General features: G+C 42.7%; 2 protein-coding genes across 2 annotated transcripts; both read left to right on the forward strand.

Moving 5' to 3' along the window:
• The first annotated feature begins 6320 nt into the window (after positions 1 to 6320).
• LMO2 (LIM domain only 2) lies at positions 6321 to 11671 on the forward strand. Its single transcript, XM_053449387.1, has 3 exons — positions 6321 to 6763; positions 10076 to 10291; positions 10673 to 11671. Exons 1-3 carry the CDS (start codon positions 6723 to 6725, stop codon positions 10890 to 10892), a joined length of 477 nt encoding a protein of 158 aa, XP_053305362.1. The 5' UTR covers positions 6321 to 6722; the 3' UTR covers positions 10893 to 11671.
• Positions 11672 to 13536: 1865 nt separating this feature from the next.
• On the forward strand, positions 13537 to 22599 carry FBXO3 (F-box protein 3). Its single transcript, XM_053449474.1, has 11 exons — positions 13537 to 13676; positions 15434 to 15523; positions 15717 to 15880; positions 17653 to 17767; positions 17855 to 18059; positions 18188 to 18233; positions 18893 to 18977; positions 19885 to 20007; positions 20762 to 20877; positions 21324 to 21514; positions 22130 to 22599. The coding sequence occupies exons 1-11, from the start codon at positions 13561 to 13563 to the stop codon at positions 22250 to 22252; spliced, it is 1374 nt and encodes a 457-aa protein (XP_053305449.1). The 5' UTR covers positions 13537 to 13560; the 3' UTR covers positions 22253 to 22599.
• The last annotated feature ends 303 nt before the right edge of the window (positions 22600 to 22902 follow it).

Consider the following 22902-nt stretch of genomic DNA (forward strand, 5'->3'; position numbering starts at 1 on the left):
TGACTCCAGAGGAGCTTGCTAACTACGGAGGGTTCCTATCGGGTTATAGAAAAAAATATGGTACCATGGGTTCCTATCGGGTTATAGAAAAAAATATGTTACCATGGGTTCCTATCTGGTTGTAGAAACAGATGTTTCACCTATGGGTTCCTATTGGGTTGTAGAAACAGATATGCCACCCATGGGTTCATATTGGGTTGTAGAAACAGATGTTTCATCCACAAGTTTCTTTAGGCTTGTAAAAACAGATATCTCACCCATGGGTTCCTACAGGATTGTAGAAACAGATGTTTCCATGGGTTCTTATTGGGTTTTAGAAACAGATTTTTCACCCATGGGTTCCTATCAGGTTGTAGAAACAGATGTTTCACCCATGAGTTCATATTGGGTTGTAGAAACAGATGTTTCACCAATGGGTTTCTATTGGGTTGTAGAAACAGATTTTTCACCTATGGGTTCCTATTGCGTTGTAGAAACAGATATGCCACCCATGGGTTCATATTGGGTTGTAGAAACAGATGTTTCACCAATGGGTTTCTATTGGGTTGTAGAAACTGATTTTTCACCTATGGGTTCCTATTGGGTTGTAGAAACAGATGTTTCATCCACAAGTTCATTTAGGCTTGTAAAAACAGATATCTCACCCATGGGTTCCTACAGGATTGTAGAAACAGATGTTTCCATGGGTTCTTATTGGGTTTTAGAAACAGATTTTTCACCCATGGGTTCCTATTGGGTTGTAGAAACAGATGTTTCATCCACAAGTTTCTATAGGCTTGTAAAAACCAATGTTTCCCCCAGGGGTTCCTATCAGGTTGTGGAAATAATTTTCAGCAAATCATGTGAGCTCCTTGAAAAAGAGGAAAGTCTGGTGAGAAAAAAGGGACTGCCTCTCTTTATCCAGGGAGATATTGGAGGTATACAGGTACATTTATTGTCCCCATGTAGCCTAAGTCCACTTCTGGAAAGTGTTTTGGAGACTGGAGAATGTTTTGCTTCGCATTCCATTTCGTGTTACTCAATAACCCCTGTTTGTTTTTGGGTTTGCTCTGTTAATTGGAATCCCATTAGGCAGCCCCAACACCAGTCGGTTAAAATCCCCACAATTGACAGACAGGAAATTACAAAGGCAATGTTGAAATGTGGTCCTTGTTGAAGAGTTGACACCGGAGTAATAGATGCCTTATTTCCTGTTTTTACTGAAAATTCTTGGTGGGTAAAACATCCTATTTAAAAAAAAAAATCCTGGCAACGTCACAAAACTCACACGTTTGTGCAATGAAAATGATTGCGTTCAGCGGTGGGGCAAGCAACCTCCCCTGTCTTATCCCTCAATGGGCACATCTACAAAATCCACTGATCCTCTCATTTTATTACCCCTAAGCCCCACCGAGGAATCCCCCCTAACCCCCCATTCTTCTTCAGTTAATCTAAATCTATTCATAGAGCCCAAAAACCTTTTCGCTACCTTCTACGAGGATCTATCCTAATGTCTCCTCCACTGATCTGAAGCCACAAAGTTCTATGGGGTGTTGAAGAACTAGTCAGTTATTAAAATACTATACATGCCTTTCCCCAAAATTCTATTTTTGATCCGAACATTTATGACGTAATGACTGCAATACAATTTAACTAAATTCAACAATTTATTATTTCCTCCAAATTGACATAAAATCATAATTAAAGGTTTGGGATTAAGAAGCTTTTTTGTTGGTGCAATGGCAACTACGCTGTTCAGCCTATCAGTGCTGTCCTTTTGTCCTACATGCTATAAGCCTGAACTGAGCGCTCCAAGAAAATCTGAAATGGGGCAAAGAACGGAATGACCAAATAATTATTTCTGGGCATCGTCTGCTAAGGCAGGCTGAGAATAATGATGGGGGGGGACAGGTCACGTCAGCTGTTGCGAGATAGTTTGCCATATAGGCTGGTTGAGGTTCATAGGGGTTGCAGTACATGTGTAACTGTATTGAAATCTACTCTTATACAAGGCGCTTTGGCACATGAAAGTTGTCACCGTTGAGATCTGGATGCCGTTTGGCACAGTTCTTTCACCCAGCTTGACCTTCCTGAATAAGTCGCCGGCCACGGTTGGCTCAGCTCTGCTGGGAATCATAGATATGATGAAGGAAAGGGAGAGCTGGCACTTTTGACAAGCTATATGGATAAAGTGTGATCTTGGGGTGCTAATGGGAACTATCGCAGGAAGCCATCTGCTCCGTACCGTCCTATCGACACGCCGCGTGCAGCTGCGGACGGCAGGAAATTGGCCATACAGGAACTGGGACAGAGCACAGCATGGGAGCCCGCCAGCTTCACGGAGCGCTAATCCGACGAGCGGCAGAGGAGGGGCGACAATAATAACCCCCAAACAATAACTGGACTTTGGAATGTGTTGGCATTTCTGTCTTAAAGACAGTCTCCTAGGGTCTGAAAGGGGCCCTGGGTCCAAAAGATTTTAGCCCCCCCCCTCACCTGTGGTTTCTGGATGTCACCTTGTTATGTTATATAATTGTTATGTCCCGTCTACCCTTTGTACAGCGCTTCGGAATCTGATGGCGCTATATAAATCAATAAATAATAATTATAATAATTATAATAAATTATATCTATTTACCCCTCCTGACTAAAACTTTAAAATAGGTAGTGGGTTTTAGCTATAAAGAACATTTCTGGCGCAAAAGCATAACAATGGAGCAATCGCCATAGCAACCGATAGAATGTTCCTGCTAATTGCCGTATTCACACCACTTTACAGCAGAATGGCTCTTTGTGCGAAATCTCCTATATGTGCCAAATTTTGCACCTCGAAGGTATGCTGGCGGGTAATTAGAGATCTGCATTTCACTTTGATTGGTTTGGAACATTTAATGTCTTCACCTTCCATAGGCGTCATATTAGGGGTTAACCCTGGCGAGCTTCTCCTGCAAGACCCAAATGGTTTTATGTTAATTGAATGTTTATTTCCATATCACAAAAATCCTATTGTAGCGATTCGTGGCAACCAAATGGTTTTAATAATAGTCCTTACGAGGACCATGACTTCTCAGAAGGTAAATATATTCTGGGCTTAAGTCACCTGTGTTCAAGCAGGGATTTCAGCTGTGATATAGCGTTGAGAAAACCACCAACTGGGATGCTCGGATATGGTTAAAGGGTATAGGGTAGACCGGGTATCCCCCCCATTCATGCATCTTCATTCCAGGCAAAATCGTCAAAGATCCTACAAGTTCCCCAAACTGTCACTTGTAAGGCGTGGGCACGTGTCTGGGCGCCATGCTGTCATGTCAGGGTTATAGGAAACCAATATAAATCTTTAAACAGGTGATTATTACACACAGGAAGTTCACGTGGATGCCTCCTGAGGAAAGTGGGTCCACTTCCTGTCTCTTGCCCTTCTCTGTCTCCGAAGGTCATATTACTCTCCGCGGGCCTTTCACCCAGACAGGAAGTGACCCCAAATATCTGCCGTACATGCGAGACGAATGAACACAGCTCAGGATATGGGGTTAGATAGAGGAATATTAAACAGGGGCTGGATTAACCCTTTTAGGAGCACATTGTCCAAGCCTCGGACACCGAAACAGTCGTCAAATATATCAAACCTTCCATAGTTTCCTTCCCCATTTGGTGTGAAGCCCAGAGAATGATCCTCTTAAGTAATTTTTAAGATGCCAACCCGTCCAGAAAGCTTGAAAGCGATGGGCCAAACCGCTAAACCGAGGGCTTTAACCTAACGTCTGCATCCACTCCTCATTGAACCCGGACATGTCTCAGGAGGAGAGGGATCCTGTTGACTCCCTGTTCATGGATGTCCAGATACGTATCTTCTATGAGCCCAACTCGTCCACGAGTCAGGGTTAGGTGGCACCATAATCTTGTAGAGAAATTCTAGTCCGTTTTGGGCAATTGAGAAGAACGCAGGACAACCATCGTAGCGTTTGTAGACCTACAGATCTTAAATGTTCTACATGATGTTGGACCCTCCAACTGTCTAAGAGTAACACCAGTTGGAGTTAAAGAATATGAGGGGCTCATCTTTTCTTAAACCATGTGTTGGCATTGGGGTTTATTCACTAAGCAGTAACCGATAGGTGAGAAGGAGACGGTTTCTCCTTCAAGGGTAGACGGTCTGTAGAATCATAATGCAAAAATTCTGTCCAGCCAGCGCATTAACCCTTGTGAACAGAACTCTCTTAGTATTCTGTGAAGGAACTCAGCATGTGACAAGCCAGCCGCCGTAGACTATAAGTCCGATCATCCGTAGACAAGCATTTCACTAAGTTGTAGCCAAGAGAAGCGCGGAGGTTGCTTATCCCTGATCCTCTGTATGAGATAACATCTAAAACGTGTCTCTCTTAGGGACCTGATGTCTGTAACTTATCTATACTGAGTAAGCAGGGACAGATAGTGTGAGTCCAGAAGCACGCGTGATAACCGGAGCCCAGCGGGGCATTACAGCAGGTTAGGCGTCAGCAAAAAATAAAAAAAAAGCCAGTAGTTGCAATAATATTTAGTTACACCTTTCCCAGTCATGTTTCACGAACGATCCAACAGAAATGTCTGTACGTATAAAAAAAGAGGCAAATTTGGGATTTTTAGGGAGAAACGCTTAATTATGAAAGTTCTGGTTCTTAAAAAAAGTGAAAATAAGCTATAAGTGCATTTTAGTAAGTTACCCCTTAGAATGACTACACAGGGGCAGTTTCATAGGCTCGTCTGTGGTCACCGATGCTGTCGAGGGACACCGGTGGGGAGGTCCACACCCAACCCGAGTTATCAACACGTCTCAGGCAGCGGGCGAGCTGCCTCTCCCTAAACCAAACTGTCTCTGGAAGAGAAGATAAACATGACAGGATACATTGGTGCCCGATCCTCGGGTAATGCCAACAGTAGACATGGCCGACTCTAAAAACGCGTGGCGTGTGGCTTGTACGTCACGCGTACGAAAGCACAAAGCTTGGGAACTAGCTGGGAATTCGGGACACAGGACATGTGCCCTGATGTCTCCCAAACTGCCCGACGTTACTTAATTCATTGATATTGGGTTCTCGGTTCATAAAAGGCAAATATTTTCCATCCATCTGATTGGGCATCGCCTACAAATATCAGGAATTTACAGACCCTTCATGAAAAGGAGGGCAACGTTGAGAAATTACATGAGGTTCACAGTCAGAAGACACGTTACCTACAGTGTGTCAAAGATGTTCCTTTCAATCACATTTTACACGTAGACCCAACTTCCAACTCGTTGAATAAGAATCAGGTAGAGAGGACACGTGACAATGACTTGCCCTCCGAGTCAGAGGGACGTTTATTTCCGAAGAGTAGAAATGTTAAAACGAGAGGACGTAATCTAAAACTTGAGGGTCAGAGGCTTAGGTGTAATGCAAGGTGCTTTTACTTTACTGAGAGGGTAGTCGATACGTGGAACGGTCTCCCAGCAGAAGTGGTAGAGGCTAATACAGCGAGGAGATTTAAACATGCATGGGATAGGCATACGCCTCCTGAATCTAAGACGAGACCAACGACTGATTAATGTTTGAGTCTTTACAGCAGAAGCAACGGGCAGACTAGACGGGGGCCGAATGGGGCCGATCTGCTGTTTCTCCTAAAAACGGCACATGTGTGTCTTGCATGCCCCCTAAAGAATACGCGCATTTATTGTAAATTGTAATTTTGTGTGAGCGGTGGGATTGTAAGCCCCGTCTGAGCAGGGCCCTCCTGTATTATATACTACTTGTTAGGTCCTGTCTACCCGTTGTACAGCGCTGCGGAATGTGGTGGCGATACAGAGAACAATAAATGATAATACGTAGATCCTAGATGCTTTAAGCAACGTCTCCCGACTGCTTTTAATGCGTCGGAATTTCGGGTTGATAATTATGTTGGGTTTTGATTGATGGCGAAGAAGTGGAGTCTGTGATTTGCCGGTATATAAAAAGAATGGCATGCATTAAGTGATGGTTTTATGGTATATACAGACGGTGTGAATGGATTGGTCAGCTGATAATTGCCCTGATAGATCTGGTTGTCGTCTATACAGAGGGAATCCCCATCTATTACCCCTGTCACGATAATCCCTTATCCTGTTTAACCCCCTACCATCCAAAACCAACCATATAACTGCTTATCTTGCAGACCGCAATCTGGCAGGCAAGGAGTTAAGTCTACCCCCTCCTCCAACACCCCCAACTGCTACACCCTTCTATATATAAATACCAAACCTGCCCATAAGCCCCAGCAGCTCACGGGTTAATGGGGCTAAACAGCTGCAGGGCTTGTGTGTTTTAATCCCGGTGACCCAGAGGAGCAGCGAGCGAGAGGGGAGAGAGCAGCTGTCTCTTTAAATGTCATTTCCTCCTATTGTATTTGAATGGTGATCAGGAAAAAGGAAATGAAAGCAGAGGGGCTGAGCTAAGGGACACACACTGTACAAAAAGGGACAGCGCTCTGCTATAGAAGAGACAGTCACCCCTGCGGCGAGAGAGCGGCTCACACTGGAGATGTAGAGGTGGCATTCGGGATGGAGGAGGGACAAGACCAGTATCTCATGCATGACACCGGAGACTGGGGACCAGGCTGTGTTGGGTGGACCCTGGGGCTTGTTACTGGTGTACTGGGAGCTCTCTGAGGAGAGGGTCAAGGAGCTGCTGCTGAGGGTCTCCGAGACGAAGGCGACACACGAGGGACAATAGCAGGAACCCACGCACGACCAGCAAATGTCATCGGCCATAGAGCGCAAGAGTCTGGACCCAGCAGAGTGAGTATGAGCGGGCAGTGGCATGGGTCTGTGGAGCTGGGTGGGCATCGGTGGGGGTAATATAGATGACTGGGCATGGGGTAAATGAACTACATGGGGGCATGACGATAGGTAAAGCAGGGATAAGGTGGGCGCATGGAAATAAGGCTTACGTCTGATGTCAAGGAGGAGACCCATTAATGAAGGGACTTCATGGCTGAGTGTGAGTGTAGTACAGGTGGAAAGATGCTGTACGGAGTAGAAAGGACCATTACCCTGTTCCGTGTTAAGTGGCATCCATGTATGTTGTTGCGCTGTAACTCCATAACCCTCTGATGCTTCTAGACCATTATACTGCAACTCACATAACTCTCAGGCGATAAAGCAGTAGTATTTTGTGCATTCCAAGCATATGAAATAAAAAGCAACTATGTCAACTCAGATTCACGAGCCATATCCCTATCCCATGCATGTTTAAACTCCCCAACTGTATTAACCTCTACCACCTCTGCCGGGAAACCGTTCCTCTTATCTACCACCCTCTCAATAAAGTAAAACTTCCTTACAAGGACATCACAAGCGCCTTCCACTTATAGGTTCAGTATATTCCAACACCAACACTAAAGCAAAGATAAATGATTATGTTATTATTATTCCATTCCATTATTATTCACAGACCTCGATATAAAATGCTTATTGATACGTCGTCTTGGAACGAAGCTAAACGACAAATAAAACGCGTTACTCTGTATCCTTTATACTGTGAGCCGTAAATGTTATACAGTTTTATTGGTTGTTGTTTTGAAACATAATAACTACATCGAGTATTTTAAGCACTCATAGCATTTAGAATGCACAAGAATGGAGTATTGTAGAAGCAAGTGTAGAAAGTGCGTGTATACGTTCCATGAAGTTATATAGGGAAGGTATGTGAATTGTAGAGCATGAGTGCATTTTGCTCACGTGTCCTAAATTGGGGAACACATAGCGTGTTTCGGGTTAGTTGCTGTACACACAGTGAACGCTTGTTGCCAGCACGCACTTTCCAGCATGGTGCTTAGAAGAGATATATATACTGTGTATATATATATATACCTATTCCCGTGGTTATGATGTTATCTCTCTTCACACGTTAGTGAAAGTGATTATCCGGCATATTCCAAGGGAGAATCAACGTGGCTATAAACCTCTCTGTAAGGGGAGCCATAAGCGAACGATCTCACTCCAATGGTTAAATGGGTTTGGTGGTACATGAGACCCTAGGTTTGGTAGCACATGGGACCTTATGTTTGGTGGCACATGGGATCTTATGTTTGGTGGCACATGGGACCCTATGTTTGGTTGCACATGGGACCCTATGTTTGGTAGCACATGGGATCTTATGTTTGGTAGCACATGGGATCTTATGTTTGGTAGCACATGGGACCCTATGTTTGGTGGCACATGGGACCCTATGTTTGGTAGCACATGGGATCTTATGTTTGGTAGCACATGGGACCCTATGTTTGGTAGCCCCTGAATGTGTTTTGGGTTTGTTATGGCAGCCATACCATCAGTTTACAGACCAGGCCCATCAAAAGGTGCCATGTTGGCTGAGGCTAATGAGCATGCTTACTAAATGAGCCGACCCTGGGAGTCCTGACGTAGAAACCCTTTAATAGACCATCATGAGGATTCTATGCAGTGACTCGACAAATGTGTTCTATGACTCTAATACCGGCCCTCATGGGAACCTTCACTTGTTTTTATTTAAAAATATACTTAATCGAGTCACCTGCATTCAAGCAGGGATATCAACCATAACAAACTGGGAGCAAAGAGACTAATCGGGAGTCTCCTATATGATCACAGCAGGGTGGCATAGGAGGGAGTCAGTTCCAGACCCTGAGAATCTGCCCCTTCACCCTGAGATTGGGGCAAAAAACCCTGAGTGTTCCCAGCAATGAACTAATGGGAGTTAAATTGTCGACCCACCTTTCTTCAAGGCCTTACATTACTTTAAGTCAGGAAGTATGTTTTATTTTGTAACTATATTTTTAACATGAAAGTGGAGATACAGTGATTCTAACGGAGACTAACAGAGCACATTTTAAACGTTTACCGTAAAATAAATACTCTTTATTGCTTTATTTATTTCCGTGCTTTATTATTGGTTAATGTTCTAGTCTACGTTTCTTCTTTGGTGTATATCGTAATATTTTACTTTGTATTAAAGCATTTTTATTTAATTGGTTTTAATGTGTCATTAGAGAGTACGTGCATCTCGGAGATGATGCGCTCTGTTGAAAACATAATTCTTATGTATCTCCAGCTCAGGGAAAAATATATACAATTTTACAAAATAACATTTTTCACTGTAGCAGAAATATAGTGATTTACAAAATATTTATATAAAAAAATACAAAATAACATTTTTTCACTGTAGCAGAAATATAGTGATTTACAAAATATTTATATAAAAAAATACAAAATTAAATTTTTCACTGTAGCAGAAATATAGTGATTTACAAAATATTTAAAAAAAACACAAAAATAAAATTTTCACTGTAGCAGAAATATAGTCTGATTTACAAAATATTTATAAAAAAATACAAAATCATTTTTTTCACTGTAGCAGAAATATAGGCATTTACAATTTTTTTTAAAAAAACACAAAAATAAAATTTTCACTGTAGCAGAAATATAGTCTGATTTACAAAATATTTATAAAAAAAATACAAAATAATTTTTTTCACTGTAGCAGAAATATAGGCATTTACAAAATATTAAAAAAAAAACACAAAAATAAAATTTTCACTGTAGCAGAAATATATTTTTTTTTCCAAAATATTAATTAAAAAAATTACAAAATGACATTTTTCACTGTAGCAGAAATATTGTGTGATTTAATAAATATTTACAAAAAAATTACAAAATCACATTTTTAACTGTAGCAGAAATATTGTGTGATTTACAAAATATTTATAAAAATAAATACAAAATAATACTTTCACTGCAGCATAAATATAGTCTGAGAAAGGAAGTATCGCTGTTAAAGCATGTGTGGTGGGGTTTATGTAGAGAGGCTAGTGTAGCAATGTTGTTGTAACGTCCATTGGGCAATGTGGGGACTCTTGAGCCGCCCTGGGGCAATTCCCTTGCACCGTGCTGTGATGGCAGCCCAGGGTGGGACCTCCAATCCTGTCCCAGGTGCCAAGCGTCTTAGATGCACCCCTGTGTAGAAGCTTCGTCAAGTCGTTGGTCGGGGAGATGTTGCGCGTGTATTAGAGCGTTAGAGTGTTGGTGTTAGAGCGTCTTGACGCGTGTTTTGTGACGCTGTGTTATGTCCTGCAGTGAGCCCGTGGACGAGGTCCTCCAGATCCCTCCTTCGTTGCTGACATGCGGGGGCTGCCAGCAGAGCATCGGGGACCGCTACTTCTTGAAGGCCATTGATCAGTATTGGCACGAAGACTGCCTGAGCTGTGATCTGTGCGGCTGCCGGCTCGGAGAGGTTGGCAGGAGACTGTATTATAAATTGGGACGCAAGCTGTGCCGGAGAGACTATCTCAGGTAATCCACTTATTACGATGGCCGCAGCTTAGAGTCTCGGATTCCAAGGTTCTACCTCTTCACCGACAACGCCATGGAGGCTCCAGAAATTGGAATTATTAAAACGGGCGTATAATACTTAAATTTAACAACCTTTTAGAGATGTGAGATGTATAAAAACACAAATGTGATAGACAAGACTTAAAGGTGACGTTCTTTGCCCAAGTGAACATATAACCTTGGCCTTGCGGTCTCTTGTGGCAGGACAATGTCTTGGATGTCTCCTGTTAGACCGCAGCCTCTCAAGCTGGTCACTCAATATGTTTTATTTCATGTAACATATATGTATGTGGCGAGCAGAGGTGTTCTAACATAGACTCTGTGGTTCTTTCTTCTTCCCAGGCTCTTCGGCCAAGACGGTCTCTGCGCTTCATGTGACAAGCGGATCCGAGCTTATGAGATGACCATGCGCGTAAAGGACAAAGTCTATCACTTAGAGTGCTTCAAGTGTGCCGCGTGCCAGAAACACTTCTGTGTTGGTGACCGCTATTTGCTCATCAATTCGGACATTGTCTGCGAGCAGGACATCTACGAATGGACCAAACTCAACGGGATGATGTAGCCGCCATTTTTGTTGCTGACTGGTCCCACAGAGGACATCACCCAGTACACCTTCACTCCTAAATGTTTACATTGACATTGAGTGTAGACTGGTTAACCTACAGTAAGAGTCATGTCACTTTCTGCTGGGTGGGGGTGGGGGGGTCTGAATCTAGAACACAACACTCCAGAACACAAACCGGCCTAAAGCAATAAGCAAAACTGACGTGATCTCCAAAACCCAAATCATCCGGACTCCTTCCAGCACCGGTGCTTATTATTTTTATAACTGGGATCAAAGGGAGGAACGTGGTTGATACCGGATCCACTACGTACACGGAACATTACTGACCTAATTACTCCGGGCCGATACTGACCCATCTCTGTGTCACGGATCATCTCTCAGAACCTAAATGAATGTACAGACAAAGCTGACAGACACAAGAAAAAAAGAAAAAACCTAAACAATCAACCAAATTCTATGTCAATTCTTTAAAAATACTGGTTTTATTATATTTTTAACTCCAGATTTTTTTTCCAGTGGTGTCGACGCGTAAAACTGACATCCTATGGCAACGAATCCGCTGTTTTGGGCTAACCACTGCAAATATTGGGGGTTACGTCCCTCCTCCGTCCCGGTGGACGGTGCATAGATGGAACTCGGCTTAACACCTCCTATGGCACCCCCATACAAAAGGGGGCGCTAGACTAAAACCACCCCTATGGAAGCAGATGTATAAATAATATTACTTATTCAGCGGTAGATAATCTATGCAAAATAACAAAACAAGAACAAAGTAATAGCAATTGTCAACCTTGTTTTTTTGGAATAATAACTTTTTTTGTTAATTAAATTAACATGAAAAATGTAATTGAAAGATTTCTGACAGTAATAAAATTGACAGTTTGGGGAGGGATAAGCAACGCCATTACGCCGTGCATGTAACGGGGAAACGGAGGGGATTTTTGGATGGTATAATACAAATAATAGGTGAAAAATGATGCTTTATAAAATATGCTGCTGTTGTATATATTTCAAATAATGACATTAAAAGTGCATTGAATAAAAAAAAAATCAGTCTCTGTTAGTCTGTTCCATATAGATTCTGAATGCGATATTGGATCAGCGATAGGCAACTGCTCACTACAACTCTCATTATCCTTAGCCTGTGTGAAAATAGAACTGTCATTTTAAGGACAATTGTAGGATAATTTGTACAAACTGGTTTTATTATCACATCAAAAGTCAAACTGGGAGATCTCCCCTCGATTTCCTGATGCAGTCACGCTCTATGGTTGTTCTACATTCACCTCTCTCGTCGCCCGATAAGGACTTCTAGTATTATTTTGCTGTCGTTAAATAATCAAAAGTGGTTTTGTGTGTCTTTAACACGGACAGCCACCGAACTGCTTGGGATTAACCCCTTAAGGACAATGGGCGGTCCCTAAACCCATTGAAAACAATGCATTTTGAGCCCGTACATGTATGAGCTTTGTCATAAAGGGGTTAAATAAAGAAATGCGGACTCTGTCTGCCGTGCAGTAAGCGGGTACTGTACTCATTATTAATTTATTCCTATTAAACAACGCCGTGGACTATGATGGCGCTATAGAAAACAATAAATGATAATAATAATAATAATTTCCAGTCTATGTAATGAGTGTAATCAGTATCTGTGGCAAACTTTATCTGAGCAGAGACCTCCTCATCTGTTGATTCTGTATGTCATCATGTTATATAATTGTTATGTCCGGTCTACCCTTTGTACAGCGCTGCGGAATCTGATGGCGCTATATAAAACAATAAATAATAATAATAATAATAATAATAATAATAAACTATGGAACTTTTCATGTCTCAGGTCTCTCTGTACAAGGCTGACCCCTAGTGGCAACAGAAGATATACTTTCATTTGGTGGACTAAAGGCTAGTGACATAAAGTTTTAAAGACCACAGAAGTCCCTTCCTTAAATGTAATAGCTGCAAATAAAAATAACCCCTTATTATGACCCTGATAAGCATCTTGATGGAGATTCCTGTCCAAGGGGCCGGAACTCTGACCGATAAATATATATCTATATATAAGAGGGTTCATTGATTACCGTATTAATCCTGGGAACTTTCTAAAAGGAAAATTTGAATGTTCAAAGACTTTGGCTCTTTAATAGTCTATTATAAACAATATTTTGTAATTACTCTCTAAGCGTGGCAACCAAATGGTTCTAATAACTGCCATTACTTGCCAGGAAGTAAAGATATTCTGAATTCACCTGAATTCAAGCAGGGGTTTTGACCGTAGCATGGCAGTGAGAAAAAGCACCCATGGGTTGTTCAGATATCATCTGCAAACTGTGTGACTCTGACAATCCGCATTTTCTCGGGTCCTAAACACTGCAAAAGAGCCAACTTTTGAATTTTTATTTTATTTTGAATTAAAAATATTTATTCTAACCTTTGATAAAAAAAAAAATAGCAGACAATTCATCAGAACTGTTACATGCAGTCATGAATGCTGTGGATTAAGACTCCCACAACCCTCAGCCAGTCTATTATGCCTGAGATAATTACAGCCAGAGTTTGTTCCCACACGTCAATGTCTCTCTTAGTCGTGCCCCGCCCATGTCACCGCCCCCAGGGCGTGGCGTGCGGCGCAGGAAAGGTTGCTGGGGCTGTCAGGGCCGCGTGACGCATGCGCAGTGGGACTTCAACAAAGATGGCGGGGGTCGGGGAACTGGGTCTGGTGGATCTGCCTACTGACCCTCTGCTGCTTATCCTGTCCTACCTGGACTTCCGGGATCTGCTCAGGTACAGAACACTGTGCCAGGTGCCCGGGCTTACCCCCCTTGCCAAGGAGATGCCCCGTACCAGAATTATTTACCCCTTTAACAAACCCTGCCGGTGTTATTCCCTCATACAATAACATGCCCGTGTTGACGTTACGTACCCCTTCCCCTGATAACATGCCCCATGCTGACATTATTTACTCCTTCCCCTGATAACATGCCCCGTGCTGACATTATTTACCCCTTTAACTAATAATATGCCCCCATGCTGACATTATTTACCCCTTTACCTAATAACATGCCCCATGCTGACATTATTTACCCCTTTACCTAATAACATGCCCCCCATGCTGACATTATTTACCCCTTTACCTAATAACATGCCCCCATGCTGACATTATTTACCCCTTTACCTAATAACATGCCCCCATGCTGACATTATTTACCCCTTTACCTAATAATATGCCCATGCTGACATTATTTACCCCTTTACTTAATAATATGCCCCATGCTGACATTATTTACCACTTCACCTAACATGCCCCGTGCTGACATTATTTACCCCTTTACCTAATAATATGCCCATGCTGACATTATTTACCCCTTTACTTAATAATATGCCCCATGCTGGCATTATTTACCACTTCACCTAACGTGCCCCGTGTTGACATCATGTAGGCCATGCTTTCTGTATATTTTTGCCCCCCTCCCTGCCCTTTCCATGTTATTGCCCTGTATACAGCCCCCCCCCGCATTTTGGTCTCAGTCCGATGTGGGGCTGTTTACAAGGCTCTCTTGTTTACTGATCTATGTATTACCCCACCCCTCTTATCTGCCCCGTCCACGCTCCCTGCTTGTTCTCCGATTATCGGGGGTTTCACACCCACTTCAGAGACGCCCCGCACCATGACATCGACTGAAACCCGCTAGTCTGACAGTAACACCGTCCATTGAGCCGGACCACAAAGTCACGTGCTGTATAGTGAGCCCGTGATGTACTTGTGGGACTAAGAACTAAATTAATATATTGTTTCCGTGATCACACCTTCTATACTCGTCTTTCTGCAGGTTTTCTATATATTTATGTAAATTATATAAAATACTCGTTATTCTGACCAATGGCTACAGCCTTAAAGGGACAGGCACACCATTTCCCCCTTTAACCGTTTCCTAACTGTTTCCTAACCGTATGTATTGTGTTCCTCCGCCTCTCTGCAGAGAGTTTCTATATGAAAATTTTACAGCGATGCATGGATCTGTCCGCTGTGACTCCGGGGCAGATCAGCCCATCTAATACCCCAGGGGGCCCGTAACACAGACATTGTATCTAGGGTGAAAAAATTCTCATGACTGTCCCTTTAAAAGTAAAAGTACTCTGACGCCGATTTTATAAACCTCCTTGCATCATGGCGTAGAATTATAAACATTAATTACCCGCTTGGTGAGCATCGCCCAGCATACGCTTGAGAAATATACAAACTGGGGCACGCTCGAAGCAGCCAATCAGTGGCAAGAAAGCAATCCAATTGAATAAATGGGATTGCTTTCTATGCATGTGCATGGGGGGGTCTGAGTAGACCCCCAGCTGCAGACTGGTGGCAAAGATAGTTGCATACCGCAATTGGGAACTGGTGCGATATGGTAAAGACGTGCAGGTTGCCCACCAGTGCGGGGCAGTAGGGGTATTACCAGTAGGTGTAAATGTATTTGGGAGGGAGGAGAAAGCTCTGCAATCCTTCTACACGTTTTATTAACTAATTTATTTATTTTTTATTCTAGTTGTAGTCTTGTTAACCGAAGACTAAACCAGCTGTCCAGCCACGACCCTCTCTGGAAACGTCCGTGCCGGATATTTTGGCTTCTGCCTGAGTAAGTCTCTCGGAGATTATATTACTTATTATGTTTATGATATAATTTATTTATATATATATATATATATATATAATTTGGGGGTATTTCTCCCTCCCTCATACATTCCCAGAAGCTTGACTGCATTTCCCAAATACGATATAAATATTGATGTAAAAGATCCGCGTTCTAATGATTGGAATTCTGTTTTTAGCGATAAGAAGGCAATAAGGAGTCAGAGCTGGAAGTCGTCATTCATAGAGTATTACAGGGATCTGGGCCGATACATCGATCACTACGCCAAGCTCAAATCCGCATGGGATTCACTTAAGGAATATCTTGGGGAACGGTGTCCTCGAATGATCAGTTCTCTTAAAAGTATGTCTGGAAGTTCCATGTCTAACGCTCCTATATACCGTAACGCTGTACAACAGGTAGACGCCCTATGCACGTAATCTGTGATCATGTGAGCTGGATCGCTCTTACAAACCTGCTATTTTTTAGTACCCACAATAGACCTGCAGATACAATGTATCCGTCAAACATGGTAACATCAGAAAACGTAATTGCTTGTCTGGACACATTTTTGCCACAAATCCTGAGATAAAATAGCCTGAGGCCGGTAAATGTTGAGAAGCAACTGATTGAGCCTCACGCTCAGAGCCCACGTCTCATGGGTAATGCCCCGGCTGCCATAGGGCTGTGACAGACACCCTTGTAGGTCCCCAGCCGCCATCTGCTGGGTATATCTGTTTTGCTGAGGTAATTGCAGAGCTCAAGTTATTTGGGTGAGGGATCTAGCAAAATATTTGTAATACCATATTTGCTCGATTATAAGACGAGGTTTTTTTCAGAGCAAATGCTCTGAAAAATACCCCTCGTCTTCTAATCGGGGTCGTCTACTAATCAGACCTCAAATAGAGGTCTGATTATGAGTCTAAGATCCAGATCCCCCGCACCGCTGCAGGGGACGTGGATCCTCCTGTCTCCCCCCCCATTTAACACCCCCCCCACACACACTTACCGGTGCTTCCTGCTATATTGCCGGGGCAGCGGGTTGACGTCTACGCGATCCGCGTAGACAACGTCCCCTGCAGCCGGAAGGAGGTGTGGCTAGCAGCGGGGGTTGTCTGCGTCCGTCGCGCATACCTTCCCCGACCGTCAGAGATCAGAGTTCCCCGCACCGGTGCGGGGAACTCTGATCTCTGACAGCCGGGGAAGGTATGCGGGACGGACGCAGACAAACCCCCGCTGCCAACTCCACCTCCTTCCGGCTGCAGCGGATGGAGACGTCAACCCGCTGCCCCGGCAATACAGCAGGAAATTGGAAGCACCGGTAAGTGTGTGTGTGTGTTAAATGGGGGCATAGGGCATTTCTGGAATGCCTTATACTCCTATATGCCACTCTGGCACTTAGGGGGTTAAAAGGCATATTATGGGTCAGAATGGCATATAGGGAGGTATAAGGCATTTCAGGAGGCAGAGTGGCGTTAAGGGGGCATTTAATAGAGCACTCTGCCTCCTGAAATGCCTTATACCTCCCTATATGCCACTCTGCCCCATAATATGCCTTTTAACCCCCTAAATGCCAGAGTGGCATATAGGGGTATAAGGCATTTCTGGAGGCAGAGTGCTCTATACAATGCCTTTTAACTCCCTTAATGCCACTCTGCCTCCTGGAATGCCTTATACCTCCCTATATGCCACTCTGCCCCATAATATGCATTTAACCCCCTAAATGCCAGAATGGGATATAGGGGTATAAGGCATTTCTGGAGGCAGAGTGGCACATAGGGGGTCAAAAGGCATACCATGGGGCACAGTGGCATATAGAGGGTTAAAAGGCATATCATGGGCCACAGTGCCATATTGGTGTGGCAAGCCTGGGGGCAGATGTCCGTAACTGGGGGACAGGTTGGAAAATACAAGGAAATAAAAACAAAAAAAATATTTTTCTCAATCATAGCTTTTATTAAAAAAAAATAGTTTACATGAATTAACATTTACTGGTAAAACTTTTTTCCTTTAGGGTCGTCTTATATTCAGGCTTTTTCTTTTTTTCCTAAGTTAATATTCAGATTTTGGGGGGTCGTCTTATAATCAGGGTCGTCTTATAATCGAGCAAATACGGTATTCTGATTTTTGCTCAGCTGGTGTTCGGGAGGAAGACCTAAACTCAGTGGAGGAACGGATAGGCTGCAAGCTCCCCGATGATTACCGGTGTTCCTTGCGGATTCACAACGGACAGAAACTCGTGGTACCCGGGTGAGTCTCGGGGTGGAGGTGGTAATAATACAGTAGGCGCATGTTGGGCTCATCTAGCAAAGGGTATGATTTCTGTCGGTCCCCCAGACTCATGGGCAGCATGGCGCTATCGAACCATTACCGCTCCGAGGACTTGCTGGATATAGACACGGCGGCTGGTGGCTTTCAGCGCAGGATGGGCCTCAATCACTGCCTGCCGATCACCTTCTGCATCCACACCGGGCTCAGCCAGTACCTGGCATTGACAGATGCTGAAGGAAGACGTCGCAATGAAGTCTTCTACCAGCGGCCGGTAAGGATTAATACTTCTGGCACTCGGAAAGCGGTATATCACATTAGGAGCGTTATTCCTGTTTTAGCCATGTCAGTACGGACAGTCTTGTGGTGCTCTAACAATCTTTTGTATCATCTCTGTTATAGGACCAGACAGCTCACAATCCAGCTGCGCTCGATATGTTTATAACAGGTAGGGTATCATGTTTTTTTTGGGACATAATGTGGAATAGGCTTCCATCTAAAGTCCTGTTGGCCAATTCAATCCAGAAAACATGCAGGTTTATCACAAGTAAATGTAGATTAGGGAATGCTGATCCAGGGTAAGTCAACCAACCTTGGTCAAGAAGGAATATTTTATTCCCTTTTAGATGACGTTACTGGCTCAGTGGGGTTTTTTCTCCATTTTCTGGATCATCTAATATGGGTTTATGGAATGGTTGAACTTTTCTTACCTAATTATCTATGCAACATTATATAATTCTGTACCTGCTTCCTGGCTATGCGGGAAAGGGAGGAGAACGAGCTTGAACCTGTTCTGGCTTTAGTGATTCCTCACCTTGCCTCGTTGGGTCCTGGCATACATGTGGAGACGCGAAGGCAAGTGCCTACTTCTCCAGACTCGAGCCAGCTCTGCTAGTTTCACAACATGGCTTGCGTTCTCACACTTTTGTAACTAGACGGTGAGTTTCTGATCCAATGAAAATGAGGGTGACAGAAATACTATAATAAGCGCATTGTTTCCCTAAATTCAGAATACCTGGGTTTGAAGTAACGCGTCTGTAAGAGAGTCTTAAATATGCCCTTGGCGTCAGGGTCCTGACCGTGTCCTGTCTGTTCTTTCAATGTTAGGTACATCCTTTTCCCAGTGGTTCACGACCTATGTGCAGCATGTTGTCTCAGGTGACTATCCTATCATCAGGGACCAGATCTTCAGGTAGTGTTGACTGAACACATCCCATGTACTAGCTACATAGATCTCTAAGGGGTGTATTCACTAAGTCCAGAGTTTGCAGGAAATTGGAATGTTTCAGTCTGACACCATACATTATCGGGGTGAATCCAAGTAAGCGTCTCCTGTAGGAAAAAGTCTTGTCTTGGAAAAGGTATACTTTAAATCAGTGAGTGTCTTTCACGCACTCTCCCTAGATTGACCATACATTATACAGGTCAAGCTCGGCCCTTCCTGGACCTTTTTATAATGTATGGTGCAGTCAGGCTGTTGAAATGTTTCAACTTACCTGGAAACATGAAATTTAGTGAATAAACCCTCTAATTTCTTTGTAAATGTGATCCCTCATAACACAAAGGTCACCGGTGTAATTCCAGATGTGGGCTAAAGATCTGAATTAAATGTGAATATGTTGATAACTTTTAATAATGCAGATGTTATATTTTAGGATCTCATAAAAATGGGCAAAATGCTTTATTTGACCCATGTGTGCACTAACTATATAGATACACACACACACACATATATATATATATATATATATATATATATATATATATATATATAATTTGTTACACCAGCATATAATGTATTTAGTTATATACACACACTTCAAAAGTTTGGGGTCACCCAGCTGTTGTCATGGAAAACAAGAACATTTCTGGGTGTAGCATAATTGCAAAAGGGTTTTCTAACGATCAATTAGCCTTTTAAACTTTTCCTATCATGCACAACTGAAAACCCGGGATTATTCATCTTTTTGTGATTCCGTAATGTGTATCTCTTCGGAAGTCTTGTGGAATCTTCCTTGTTAAAGATTCATCTGATTGCACACAGAGGACTAGAATTGGCTTTGGCGAGGAAATGTCTAACGGAAATGCTTCTTTACAAGGTATGAACACGACAAGGACTGCGTGGCGACTACTGATGAGATCGCTGTGTCCGTTTCCACATCTTTCCTCCCGGAGCTGAGCTCCATCCACCCCCCGCATTACTTCTTCACCTACAGAATCAAGTGAGTAGGAAGACTGCCGGCCCGTCAGCGGGAACTTTTGTGTTTGAGCGTCATCTATTCATTGAAATCGCATATAGAAACTTGCTAATGATATTTTCCCCTAAAGGTGATTGGATAGCAAGCTGATCAGGACGGGGAGTATTTCTAGTTAACAATTAACCCTCTGAGTGGCAGTGATGTAAGATTATACACATACTCATGCATATCAGTAGATCTCTGTATTTTCCCGGACTGTTCAATTCATTTCACAAGGCTTATAATCCTGACGTATTTTCGATTTTTTTTTTTATTATTTATTTATTTATTTATCTGTAAGCAGTGAGTTTTGTATCTTAACAATGAAACCTACAGAAGAACCCAGATGCCATTACTTTTAGCAAGTTTATTTTAAGGATAAATAAAGTATATGTTTAATGGAACTCTCCCCCTACCCTGCTCTCAGTATGGCTCTTAAAGGTAAAGCAAGAGTGTACCATACAATAAGTAACAAATGTACAGATATCTAAATAAAATGATAGCTATATAAAATATGTACCAGGAAGATACTATGTTAAAATCTCTTCTTTTCCCCCCCATATTCTTTAATTGTTTACCACGTGACTCCGACTTACTAGACGGTTCTGCTGTGGTATCATCAGAATTAAAATGAGCCCCCGTACTATCACGCCCCCAGTTTCTATTTACTGTGTCTAGCAAATAACACAGTCTAAGTTTCATAATCCAGAGTTCTACAAACGTATTATATTTTTTTTAGGCTTGAGATGTCGAAGGACGCCTTCCCGGAAAAAGCGTGCCAACTGGAGAGCCGCTACTGGAGAATAACTAATGCTAAGGGCGACGTGGAGGAGGTGCAGGGGCCAGGAGTCGTAGGTAATGAGAGAAAAAAAATCAGGCTGCCCATTTCTTCCTCCTTTTATTTTATTTAGGGTTTAACCAAATGTTTCCTCTTTTCTTTTGTGTATTTTGTTTTTGCTTGGAGGGTAAATCCTGGCTCCAGGGGTTCTTATTGTTTCGTTGTGTTTCCTGTTCAGTTCAGTTGAATATTTAACATACATTATAGGCTTGTGTGTGTATGGGGAAAAAAAAAATATATATATAATATTATACCAATAATTATTTTTATTTACTGGGCTTTACCCCCAACAAACCATATGCACTATGACACTTTATAACTCCCTTAAGTAATCTGGCCCTTAAACTTTTATTAGAGTTGGTGATTCTGCTCAAGAATTCATCTCAAGCTTCCACTTGCTGTGAACATGCGTTGGATTTCTTCACGTTCAGATGATAAGTGTTTTTTTATTGTGCTCTTGTAGGTGATTACCCCCTGCTAAGGGCAGGTCGTGTGTATGAATATACAAGCTGTACCACCTTCTCCACAACCTCGGGGTACATGGAGGGCTATTACACGTTCCACCGCCTGGACAGGAAAGAGGAGAGTTTCAATGTCACCATCCCTCGATTCCACATGAAGTGTCCAACGCTTCGGGTGTCCACCATTGCTACTGTAAGTTTAAAGGTGAAGTGCCAGTCTCTACCCATGTCCCTACAGTCTGGCTCCTCACGTGGTTTATACGCTAATGAAGTATTAACAGGAAAACTGCAAACGTCAATCAGCGAGGCGATTTCAAGGACTCCTGTTGGCTTAACAATGCATTATGCTGGGCCAGCCAAGACATTCTCGCATGAGAAGTTTATTAGAATTGTCCCTTCATGATGCACATCCCTATCAGTGATCTGAAACGTTCAATACTCCTGCAGACTCCTGCTTTAGTGAATAAACCCCATAGGCCTGCATGCAAAGGCACGGTGAGCTCTGGTGTTACATGGGCTTATTTACATTTTATTATTAGAAATATAATTAAGAATAAATTCAATATGTATATTGATTAAGACAAACATTTTGTCTCATTCATTCACATAAACCTGTCATGTGAGACACAAGCAGTGTGAATACATCTTTAGAGGAAAGAATAAACAGGTCTGCCTAAGTTTTCCTGACAGTCATGCTAAAGAGACAATCACAGTATTGTCATTTTATTGTGTGATAAAGGGACATTTAAGAATAACTACTGAATCTTAATTTTTATACCTCATTCTGCTGAATTCTGCTTTCTTTCAGGATGAATGTTGCAATGACTGCTTCCTTCACGATGATGACTCTACTGACACCGATGATTACATGGATAGACCGAGGTCCTTGGACATGCCTATGCCTCCAGTCCACTGCCCTCGTTACACTTGAACTTGTCTGACCTTAAAACAGCAGCCGCTGAAGACGATATATATATATTTTTTAGCATGTGTGCTGGGTTTTTGCTGTATGTCTTTTTTTGATAACAATTTAGAGATGACCCCCGTTCCTGTTTTGCATGTTTCTACAAAACGCGGCCGCAGCTCCTGGCTCACTGCGTGTTATCCGCCGTTTACTCATCTCGGACTGATGCTTACAGACAACGTGTTGGCATCAAACACTGACCCCCAGGAGTGGCCGAGGAGGTATTTCATTTAATCATGACCTCATGTGTGCAAATAATTACAAATCAAGAACCAGAGGTTTCAAGAAAAATAAAAATACAGGAATGGCCAAAACTTTTGTTGGAAGAAGATCCATTGAGGGGTCTTTGGACGTGTGACTGTCAAGTGATGCCGAAGTATATTTTCATTACACTGGGTTATGTTACAATGGTCTGCCCTTTTATTGGGAGCCGCTCGTCGAACATAAACCAGAACCCGTCTCCTGTTTGTATGATCAGAGATGGAATTGTTTCCTAGCCTTTGGGTTAAAAGATCCTTTTATTCTATGTAACTGCGTGAAACGTTTGCTTTTTCCAACACCAAATATTTCACCCTGTTAGGTGATCCTAATTTTTTCCCCTTTTTCTCCCACGTTTT

The sequence above is a fragment of the Spea bombifrons genome, chromosome 10 (genome assembly GCF_027358695.1).
Source record: "Spea bombifrons isolate aSpeBom1 chromosome 10, aSpeBom1.2.pri, whole genome shotgun sequence".
Taxonomy (NCBI): Eukaryota; Metazoa; Chordata; class Amphibia; order Anura; family Pelobatidae; genus Spea; species Spea bombifrons.